We start from the raw sequence: 10,752 nt of genomic DNA on the forward strand, positions 1-10,752 counted from the left end.
CCAACAATGCTTCGAAACTGCTAATAGAGCACCAAATGGACTACTTAATTATAGGTGCACATGAAAAGAGAATTTGACCTTTCAAGCCAATTCCCATGGCAAACACCTAAAAAGATAATTTTATTAAGGAATAATCGCAATCTTTTTTTCGAAATTTTTTTCAAAATCCGAGTTTCCTGAATCATTATTAGATCGTTTGTTATAAGGAATCATTTTAGGCTCTTCAACTTCTGCAGCAAACTTTTTGAATTGATCTTCGGTGCAACAGTCTGCATTTTTGAGACATTCGAGGATTTCTTCAATATTGGGTCTTTTCTCAGGAGATGGATCAAGAGCCTCATGAATGATGTTGGCCAACTTGAGATTAAATTTTTTTAGTATATTAAGGATATCATCATATTTGCTAGGTAAGCTTTGATCCATTTCTTGCTCATCTTTAAAAGCATAATAATTACGGTCGTACCTGGCTCCATTTTTAATTAGAAAGAAATTAACAGCAGTAGCTGCAAAGGAGAAGACATCAGATTTTTTGGTGGGAAAATCATCAAGTTTGAGATCAAAATTTAACTCTCCACTATTTAGCGTGCTCCATTCTGATGTAACCTTTTTTTTGCCGATAACTATGTCCTTAAATTTTTTGGCTTCACAGACTTTTGGTCAATAAGCTCTGGTGCAGCAAGTTTTTCGGTAATAATAAAAGAATACTCTTCAATTGAATATGGGGTTTCGCCCAAATCAGTTCTTTCTGTTCCTCTGGCACCTTTGGCATTAGCTCTTTTGATCTCCACAGCTCCACCAAAATCTGCGATTTTAACATCCCCTTTTTTTGATACCAAAATATTTTCAGGCTTCAAGTCCCCATGCACAATCCCATTTTGATGCATAAATTTAACACCTTCAGCAATTTCTTTGAAAATATAAGCGAATATGTTTAAATTGTCTCTCCAAGATTGAGGCTTATTAAATAAATCGCAACCTTTTACATATTCCATAAATATCATATTTTTACTCTTACCATGAGCACGAACAATCCTTTTATCTACAAGACTGTTTTGAATCGAAAATTCTCTTTCAGTAAAAGCTGGTTTGTACGCGTTCGAAATCTCTTTAATGAGAAAATTTCCCTTTATTACACGCATCAGCTCTTCTTTCTTAGATTGCGTCATTTCAATAGATTTTACTACGTCTGGGCTATATTTATCAATAGACATTTTATCCAGCAACAGATGCGCCAAATGTATTTCGCTATTTTCGGAACAGGTTATTTCAGAAAAAGTTCCTTTTATCACATACTTTAGGGTCACTTTTTCAGTTTCATCTCCTGTTTTAGGCGGAAAATTGGGAAATTCATCGTTTGCAGTTGAGATTACAGAAATCTTATATAGACAGAGAAATAGCAGAAACAACCCATTAGAAAAGATCATTGCGCGGTTAAAATAAAAATTCGTCTTTTAACCCTGAATCGCATGCGTTTTTATTAAAGTGTAATAAATTTAACATTGGTGTGTGAATTATAATTAATCCATTAGCCACACACCTAAAAACCAAGAATACCATCTACCACTGGAAAAGATACAATTAGCTAGAATATTCTGTGATTTAAGCTGTACACAGGGCTATAGCCATTGGGAGTCAGGTAATCACAGCGTGGATCTAGTCTAGTCTGACACATGTAATGTTTAACTAACCCTAAATAAACTGACGAATCAGCAGCATGTAATTACTTTTCGATGTTTGCTTTGGCTAGATAATCAGACCAGGTCACGTCAGGTTTTACCCATAATGGATGCTCTTCTGGGTTCTTGTAGATGTCTCCCAAAGCCTATTAGGCGGCAGAGGTTAACTTTCTTTCAAACTCTTGTGGAAATGGTGATATTTTGGTAGGTTGTTATGTTGGGATTGGGTTTTTTTTAGTTTAGGTTTGAGAATCATCTATGCTGCAGCCTGTTTGAAGTCTTATGCAACCCCTAACCCATGACACCTATAATGCATTTCGACTCTTTCTTTGTTCGCAATACAGGTAGCTTTGCTGTGCATCAACCATTTATAATATATCTGGTTGTATCAAAAATACATTGTACATGTGCTTGATCAGTTTACTTTTATTTTTAACCACTTTGAATACACTTGATTATCTGGCCAATGAAATACGCAAAAAAACAACTTGATAATTAAATTTGCCTATGGAACTAACCCTATTCTTAACTAGTGAATTGATATTCTCAGTGGCCGCAAACCTTCCGGTACAAAAGTCTTAATAGCATTCTAAAGAGCCCTTTAGAAAACTTTCCATTTCGATGGGCGCAGAAAAACTCCTGTTTCTGATAGCTTTGATTGCGCTTTTCGTTTTCCCCTCAATTGATGCTAGTGCTGATGAAAAAAATCAACTTAAGGAGCCTCTTTTCAGGACGAAATACATGATGAATTAAAGTAATCCGTAAAGAATATGCTATGACTCGAATGTAGGCTATTTGGAGCTGATTGAAACCATAAGACCATGGAATTTCTTGACGATCTTCTAGCTAAATACACGAAGTTCGGGGAAATAAATGCGAGAGAATCAGGCCCTCTGTAATAAAATGGGCTCCAGCATCTATGCAAAGGCTCTTACAAGCTAAAATAATGCACATGGGAATCCTACTGTAAACCATTCGTTGAATTTACCCCATTTCGTTGAAGAATTGAAAGATATTCCTTATAATAATTGCTAGTTGCTTCAATCTCGCTCAAAATTTTATTTTAGAGTTTGGGTTAGATGAAAACGATAATTTATCAAAGACGGTAATGGACAATGTAAATCGTTTATTTATGCACTTGGAATATACTATCACTGAAATCACAATCAAACCCTAAAGTCAACCAAAGTTACAACATTTAATCTAAACCGGTCTTTTTAGAAAAAAATTGCAAGCAATTTTTAATGCACCATGGCTGTGTTTAATGGGCCCGTGTAAATTGTACCAAATGTGGAGCGAGATTGAAAAATAAAGTTTCCCTTTTTGCCAATTGCACTGATGTCGCCTAGTACGGTTTCGGTTTCCTGCTACGCCGCTCTTGATAAGGGAGATACCCTAAAGCCTTGGGATTATGAGACCCGGGAAATTACTGCAAGTGATGTACTCATTGATATCCTTTATTCCGGGATCTGCGGGTCAGGTATACTCGCATGTTAATTGAAGATATTCATGTAATTGATAATGACTGGAATTCGTCAATTTACCCTGTTGTTCCTGGCCATGAAATAATTGGTCGAGTTGCCGAAGGATCCGGCTCTAGCAAGCATCCCATAGGCTCGATTGTCGGAGTAGGGCCGCAGGTTTATTCTTGCGGGTCGTGCACCAACTGCCAAGCAGATAAAGACCCTCTCTGCTCTAAACGGGTGTTTACCTATTCTGACAAATTTATTGATGGAAGCATCACATATGGTGGTTATGCCAGGTAATGTTTCTTTCATCACTTCCTAGACAAGTCTTGGTAAACGAGGAATATGCTATTGAAATCCCCGATGGGATGGATTTGTCTCGAGCAGCTCCACTATTGTGCGCCGGTGCAACTGTGTTTTCTCCCTTACGTTGCATTCCGAAAAATTCTTCGGTCGGGATTGTTGGAATAGGTGGCCTTGGCCATTTGGCTGTTCAATTTAGTCGTGCATTAGGTCATCGTGTTTCTGCAATATCTCATTCTCCTAGAAAAGAACGGGAAGCAAAGGATTTGGGGGCTGAATCGTTTATTTTGATAGATAAATTGGAAAATTTTGCCCTATCTTTCAATTATCTGCTTGTCACAAGTAGCCATGGGTTGGAATCTATCGATGGATTGTTGTCAACATTAAAATTTGATGGGTCTCTAACCCTTGTTGCCTTGCCTGCAAAGCAAATCGGCTTTACTCCGTCCTTGCTAGTTTCTTTCAATAGAAAAATTATGTCCTCTTTAATTCTTGGAAAAAAAGGCATGACCGAGATGCTGAGCTTTGCTCATTCGCACTCTATTTACCCAACTATCGAAGAATTTGGCATTGACAAGGTCAATGAGGCAATTGAAAAAGTTCGAAAGGGAACCATAAGATATCGTGCAGTACTAACGGTGCACAATTGAGAATAAATTGAATTGTTACTTGGAAACTTTTATTTTATTTCCAGCAATTTTTATAATTTGCTCTGGGCAAAGTTAATGCCCTGTTCAATGTTCTGCTTCAATTCGGGTATAGCGATGTCTAGCATCTCCTTTTCATAGCTATTGAGCTTTGGCAGGGGAAGAACACGGGAAATGCCCTTCGGACCTAATTCAACAGGACCGGCAAAGTAAGAGGTCGGGTATACGGATGAGCCTTCTGGCGTTTTAACAAATGTACTCTCCACTATTCCGCCTTGGCCGTCTAAGGCCTTGATAAAGTTCTGAATGAACTTGTTTGCGGCAAACGCCATTGATAGGGTTGCTGATCCACCGCCGTCTTTGGCCTTTATAACCTCGTCGCCGCCATATTGAATTCGCTCGATAAGCTTCTTAATTTCCTCTTTACCAATGTCATCAAAGCAAACGGAGCATGATGACAGCACAGGAATTATGGTCTTTCCCGAGTGCCCACCGATCACATCGATTTTCACAGAAGTAGGATCGAGCCCCTTAAGTTGGCCAATGAAAGTTTCGGCTCTAATAACATCGAGCGTTGTGATCCCAAATATGCTAAAAAAACAATGGATCGCTTTTTACCTTGGGTTGGAAATTCCCGCATTCTTCATAGTCTCATAGGCAACGGGAACCGTCGAGTTAACAGGATTAGAAATGATCAAAATATGTGCGTTGGGGCATGATCTAAAGATAAATGGGTGAAGCCAATTACTTGGCACAGGAAACTGCCAGATTCTTAACAATCCCAGCATTGATGTTAAAAAGATCACTTCTAGTCATGCCTGGCTTTCGAGGAGCCCCTGCAGGTATGACAACGATGTCGCATCCTTTAAGGGCATCCAACAGATTATCATCCCCAGAGTATCCATTAACCTCCACAGGGGTGGGTATGTGCGATAAATCTGTAGCCATACCCATATTGCATATATCGTACAAAGAGAGCTTGGAGATGCTTGATGGCGTGCCTTTCAAAAGCAAGGAGAGGGGTTGACCTATCCCTCCGCCTGCGCCAATCACAGCAACCTTTTTCCCATGAATTGCAGATGTTGTTGCCATTTGACGAGAAAAATTAGAAAACAGCTTTCTTAGCATTTTGGCAAATCAATGATTTAATTGCAGATCATATCATGCTTCACATGTTGAAGTTGTAAATTTTATTTTGAAAAGACCAATTGACTATTTAGTGGCACAATTATTTCCCTAATTAATTAATTAATAATTTGTAGCTAGCTAATTAATTTTAAGATGCTCAGTAATAGCAAATGCTATTATGAGGTGCTTGGGACCCCAAGGTCTTCCACCATAGAAGAGATACGATCCTCATATAAGCGGAAAGCACTCCAACTACATCCAGATAAGAACAGCCATAGATTAGAGGAAGCTACCCATGAATTTGCACATCTTCAACACTGCTATAGCGTGCTCAGTGACCCACACGAACGAAAGTGGTATGATCAGCACAGGGAGCAAATTCTTCACGCCTCTAAAACAAACACAGGATATGAAAGCCAATTCCTTGACACTTCTGATCTAATGCCCTATTTTTCACCTGGAAGCGCATTCAAGGGATTTTCGGATCAAGCAAATGGATTTTTCACGGTTTACCGAGACCTATTTCAGAAGATGGAGTTTTTTGAGAATCAGCTTTTAAAGAAGGCTCAAAAATCAGCAGATAGAATCACTATTACATCATTCGGAGACTCAAACACACCCTTTATCCCATCTGTCAAGCAATTCTATGACAAATGGACTCATTTCAATTCTGTTAGATCCTTTTCGGACCAAGCTTATGCCTCATATAGCACCTACGAAAACCGGGGACACAGGCGTTATGTTGAGAAGGAGGGAAAAAAAGAAACCGACCAAAAGAAAAAGGAATACATTACCACGATCAGGTCTTTGGCTCTTTTTATTAAAAAAAGAGATCCCAGATATCAGCATTGGCTAAAAGTAGAATCGGAAAAAAAATTGGCGTCAAAATCGGCCAAAGCTCAAAAAGAATCCAAGGCCCCATCTGCACACAAGAAGCAAAACGATGAAATCCTTTGGAGAAATACAGAAGAGAAAGACGCTTATGAGGCATATTTTGCAATGTATGCCGAAGAATATCTTTCTGAAAATGCAGATTCAGATTCTGGGGCGTCTTTAGCTGAAGAGGAAGAAATACATCAATGTATTGCCTGCAATAAGAGCTTCAAGTCGGAAAGCCAATGGAACAACCATGAAAAGTCCAAGAAGCATCAAAAGAATGCGTTTCAGCTGAAAAAGAAAATTTTAAAGGACGAAGATAGGTGGAAATCGTATCTCAAACAAACAAGATCCAATGTGTGCGAAGATGAAGATGAAGATGTAAATTTAAGCGAAACCGATGCTGAAGCGCTAGATGACGAATTAAACCTCTCTAGTGATGAGAGCTCGATCGATTCGAAAAGTACCATGGGCGATGGCAATAATGGATATCTTTCGTTGGAAGAATCAGAGAGCTCTTTCGATTATTGCTTCAGTTTATCAGACGATAATATGGCTAAAGCCGTTGAAAGCGCGGAAGAAGCTGCCTTGGAAGCCTTAGATTCATTGTGTATTTCTTCAGATGAAAATGAAGTCTCGGTGTGGGGCAAAGGCCAGAAGCCCCCCAAAATAAAGCCAAAATCCACCTCTGCTCCTCAACCTTGCCAAAAGAAAACAAAAAATGCCAAGAAAAAACGCGATGCTGAAAAGTCGGCCGCGCACATTTGTCACACCTGTAGATCTTCATTTCCTTCCAGAAATTCTCTATTCCAGCACTTGAAAAAATCCGGCCATCAAGCTTTTAAATAAATTAAGGAAATTTTCAAACATACGACCATGTGTGCTGCTGCCGCAAACGTCAAATGGGGGGGGGGGTTAATTTTTAAATCATTTCCAAGTGGCCATGGATAATCCGCAGAATTCACTGGAGTTTTACGGATTTGCGCTTTACCTGATTTCATTTGTGTCGTTTGCCGGTGTGCTTGTCTTTGCGTATGTTCCCTCATACTTCTTTGACGCCATAGGAATAACATATTATCCAAGCAAGTGGGGTTGATCTTTTTTCTCATCATAGGATTTGGTGCATTACTCTCCCCACATATGTGATTGTGGCGCTCCTTTGTCTTGTGATTTTCCATGTGGGGTACATGCTGCTAATGACGCCACCAGCCACCTCGATTTTTGTGTTTTCAGAAGATCCAAAAGTATCGCTCGATGATATTTTTAGCTACTGTCCCCCTGTCAACGGCGATGCGCGATCAGTCTTTTATTCTCCCTTGTCAACGACCATCCCCACAATCGACGACATTCCCCTTTGTATGTACAATCATTATGCTTATGGGCCTGTATAGCTTTATTGAACTCGTCACCCCACCATGGTACGTTTACGTCCCCTGGCCCGAACTGCATTTAATAAAACTAAACTACCTGTTTCCAGCTGCTTCAACACTGGCTTTGAGTTTTTTGTGTGTGCAAAATAGCTATCTAATATGAGCTGGATTTTGTCTTGCAACATCGGATGCGTTGCTATAAACGCTCTCTCCAAAACGTACAGATCCACTGCTTTGTCCTCCATGGAGAGACTGATATGAGAAAGACCAAAATCAATCAGAAACTACAATAAGAGGAAAGGGAGAGGAAATTACCAGTTTTTTGTCCTCTTTCCTGATCATCATGTTGGACGACGTCAGGTCTTCGTGGATAATATTCAAATCATGTAGTTTGGCCACTATGGTCCCTATTTGCGGGAAAATGTAAAGAACTAATCAATAAAAACTTGGAAAATGACCGTCAGAAGCATTAAGGAATCCAGAAGTAAGGGATGACTTTAGGGTTTCGCCTTCAATGTACTCGGTCCAAATAACCATTTCATCCGGATCTTGACCTAAAATTCGAGGGACAGGAAGATTTCCCTCGAAGGCCTTTACCATGCATCCCACCTCTTGCTTATGCCTAGCTTTTCTTAGCCTAAAATCGAGGGCAGGATTTCTCCAAGTTTTAGTAAACCGATGTTTCATTATGGCAGGGAAATCTCCAGCAAAAGGTCCGAGAGGCAGTTTATTTGGCTTCCCTTCCATTTTTTGAGACGAACTAGGCCCAGTAAGATATAGAAAGATCTTTGCTTCGGCCCCTTGGCTTAGCAGAGTAGCCATTTAAAAAATGTAAAAACATTCAACCGAAACGGTTGCTTTTATTGCAAAAAGATAGCTTTTGTACTGCCGTTATCAAGGCTATCTGTTGCAAGCAAAAACACTTTGTGCGTCGAGGAGTCTTGATATTAAGGCGTCGAATAAATCGCCGTTTTAGCAATTGCGGCTGTCGAGCGAGCTGAATTTGTTTATCCGCACTATATTTTTGCCTTTCCGGCGCTACATCCCGCATTGATCGATTTTCTTTCCAAAAAATCGGTCCAATTATAGCTGCCGCGTCATAGGGCTCGATACATGGCATAATTTGCGATACCGTGGCCATACACTCGCATTTACCACGAAACGATATGCTCCAGCATGTGGTTTAGGGTTAGGGGTTCGCAAGTTTCGAGCTGAATTTTAAATTCTTAAATGGAAATCCTAAATGAATGCGAGTCTCTGCTATCAAACTTTGAGGTGCATGGCCATCTTGTGGCTCAAAAAAACTTGCGGGAATCTCGGTTTAGGAATGCAAAAAGAAGCGAGAATATTCGGGACCTGGGCCCCCAGAATGTGCTTACCATTGAATTTGAGGTATTTTGTGTGCATTTTGAGATTTAGACCCSACAGTACTTGGAAACGACCCCTTCAATTGGCCAGGATCCCCAGAAGATATCGGCATATTTATCTAAACTTTCCCTGTTTGCGTTGACTAAAAGCGAGCGCCTTCAAATGATAAACTTTTTACCAAAGTCGATCATTGAACTGCACATGGTAGTTTTCTTGGACCCTAACCCCTAGATCATAGAGGAGTGCGATGAGCGTTTCCCGAACGAACAAGTGGAAAAAATGCTTGAAATTTTTACGGACAATAAACTTCAATGTAACTATTTTACTGAACTTAAAAAATCAAATGATCTCTGGAGTTCCCTTTGAGGGCATCGGCATGCAGTTGGAACGATAAGGTAAAGTCAGCGGGAAGCTCGAGATAAGTTTTGATGAAGCTTGCAATATGCTTCAGCGCATCGTCGTGCGAGGCATCGGAAATCCAAAAGGCGATTCTATCGGTTTTCTGTCGAATGCTCAAGACAACCCCGTTGATGGTTTCCGGGTGTTCATACTCGCTCCCGATGCAGCTGAAGATGGCATCTTTCCATAGTTTTGAAATCTTTTTCGAGCCATCTTTATGAATGGAGCAAGTCCATTTGCCACCATTGGCGTTGTGTGAATCTTCCCAAGAGGGCTTAATATCGGATCTGAAAAACGAAAGACTGGTGCCACTAGGCAGTTCAGAAGCATCTGGAATGTTTTGTATCATGTAGCAAGCTGTGTAAACATAATCAACCGTCGCAAGAGCCTGTAGATTGGTGTTGTAATTTTCCTGGGTAGTGCGTTTATTAGGTGTATCATAATACATGGTCCAAGGATATTTCAATGGATAGGATTGTTTTGCCGCCTCACTCGTCAGGGACGGGGTGCCTGAACCGGTTGAATCCAAATTTTTCTCGATACACAACAAAGTCATTTGAAGCCAATTAGCTTTGAATAAAAATTTTCAAATTAAATTCAAACATTTACTTTGGCTTGCCTGAGGTTTAATTTTAATGAACAATGTTGATCTGCACAGGAGATTTCAATCAATTTCTGTAGCAGTTCGCAAAAGCGTGCTCTCCAAACCGCAGTATTCGAACGGGAACATCCGTGCGTTTACCTCATTGGCATGCAAATTTGTGCATGAGCTAGTGACGCATCCAGATTTTTCTCATAGAGTTGTGGTTTGTGAAATGCTCGTTGTAGCGTTGTTGGCTGCTTTTCACACAGCACTGGTTGAATGCTCTTTTCCGGACATTCTTTTGGTTCAAATAATTTTGTTTCTTATTTTGAGTGTTCTATGGTATTTTAAATGGCGTTCAATTTGTAGACCGCTAGCAAACCACTCCAAGATTCTCAAAATTTGCAAGTTTCTTGATTTTCTACACGAATCGGTAAAATCCAACGAGGCCGTCATCTACCCCATTGTGTTTACGGAGCCTTTTTACCCTGCGCTGCAATTTGTCAGGATATACTCGAACGCCGGCGGAGACACTTTGTCTTGGATTCCCTTTGATCTTTGTTCGCCTGCTGATCTAATTTCATTGAACGATCTTCTGAACCTATCTAACATCGATTCCTCCGTATTGACGCAAATTGACCACCGCAGCAAGGTGGTAAAAAAAATCAACGGCAATGTGATGCATTTTTGCAAAATTAATGCATTCCCCTTGTGTTCCAAAATCGATATCTTATCAAGCAAGCAAGGTGGCATCAATGGTAAGACAGCACTTGTTTTTTCTAGACGGGAACCCCGAAAACATGTTCAAAATGCAATTTTTGGCACACGTTATCAAGGCATATCCTTTCTGTGTAAATCGATCCCAAATCTTGCTGATTTTTTTGTTTGCTTCGCTGCTTGTGAGTTTTGCTTGGCATTATCAAAAGCGCTCGCTCG

The 10,752-nt window shown here is 40.1% G+C and overlaps 7 protein-coding genes across 7 annotated transcripts; 3 read left to right on the forward strand and 4 right to left on the reverse strand.

The window, feature by feature from the left end:
• Nucleotides 1–123: 123 nt before the first annotated feature.
• DI09_139p10 (cold-induced CIPK) lies at nucleotides 124–1,424 on the reverse strand (the record flags this gene model as incomplete). Its single annotated transcript, XM_013383732.1, has 3 exons — nucleotides 124–574; nucleotides 652–1,245; nucleotides 1,294–1,424. The coding sequence occupies 3 exons, from the start codon at nucleotides 1,422–1,424 to the stop codon at nucleotides 124–126; spliced, it is 1,176 nt and encodes a 391-aa protein (XP_013239186.1).
• A 1,742-nt stretch (nucleotides 1,425–3,166) lies between these two features.
• On the forward strand, nucleotides 3,167–4,095 carry DI09_139p20 (Zn-dependent alcohol dehydrogenase; the record flags this gene model as incomplete). The annotated part of the gene is made up of 2 exons (XM_013383733.1): nucleotides 3,167–3,438; nucleotides 3,465–4,095. The coding sequence occupies 2 exons, from the start codon at nucleotides 3,167–3,169 to the stop codon at nucleotides 4,093–4,095; spliced, it is 903 nt and encodes a 300-aa protein (XP_013239187.1).
• Nucleotides 4,096–4,145: 50 nt separating this feature from the next.
• On the reverse strand, nucleotides 4,146–5,220 carry DI09_139p30 (malate dehydrogenase; the record flags this gene model as incomplete). Its single annotated transcript, XM_013383734.1, has 3 exons — nucleotides 4,146–4,683; nucleotides 4,711–4,812; nucleotides 4,841–5,220. The coding sequence occupies 3 exons, from the start codon at nucleotides 5,218–5,220 to the stop codon at nucleotides 4,146–4,148; spliced, it is 1,020 nt and encodes a 339-aa protein (XP_013239188.1).
• A 153-nt stretch (nucleotides 5,221–5,373) lies between these two features.
• On the forward strand, nucleotides 5,374–6,945 carry DI09_139p40 (DnaJ-domain-containing protein; the record flags this gene model as incomplete). The annotated part of the gene is made up of 1 exon (XM_013383735.1): nucleotides 5,374–6,945. The coding sequence occupies one exon, from the start codon at nucleotides 5,374–5,376 to the stop codon at nucleotides 6,943–6,945; it is 1,572 nt and encodes a 523-aa protein (XP_013239189.1).
• Nucleotides 6,946–7,501: 556 nt separating this feature from the next.
• Nucleotides 7,502–8,288, reverse strand: DI09_139p50 (Bud32 protein kinase; the record flags this gene model as incomplete). The annotated part of the gene is given in 3 exon segments (XM_013383736.1): nucleotides 7,502–7,750; nucleotides 7,782–7,897; nucleotides 7,913–8,288. 3 exon segments carry the CDS (start codon nucleotides 8,286–8,288, stop codon nucleotides 7,502–7,504), a joined length of 741 nt encoding a protein of 246 aa, XP_013239190.1.
• An 877-nt stretch (nucleotides 8,289–9,165) lies between these two features.
• DI09_139p60 (putative eukaryotic initiation factor) lies at nucleotides 9,166–9,789 on the reverse strand (the record flags this gene model as incomplete). Its single annotated transcript, XM_013383737.1, has 1 exon — nucleotides 9,166–9,789. The coding sequence occupies one exon, from the start codon at nucleotides 9,787–9,789 to the stop codon at nucleotides 9,166–9,168; it is 624 nt and encodes a 207-aa protein (XP_013239191.1).
• A 79-nt stretch (nucleotides 9,790–9,868) lies between these two features.
• DI09_139p70 (uncharacterized protein) lies at nucleotides 9,869–10,752 on the forward strand (the record flags this gene model as incomplete). The annotated part of the gene is made up of 1 exon (XM_013383738.1): nucleotides 9,869–10,752. A coding segment is annotated over one exon (884 nt), but the record flags the coding sequence as incomplete, so codon positions are not given.

Source organism: Mitosporidium daphniae, assembly GCF_000760515.2.
Source record: "Mitosporidium daphniae strain UGP3 chromosome Unknown contig-139, whole genome shotgun sequence".
Taxonomy (NCBI): Eukaryota; Fungi; Microsporidia; genus Mitosporidium; species Mitosporidium daphniae.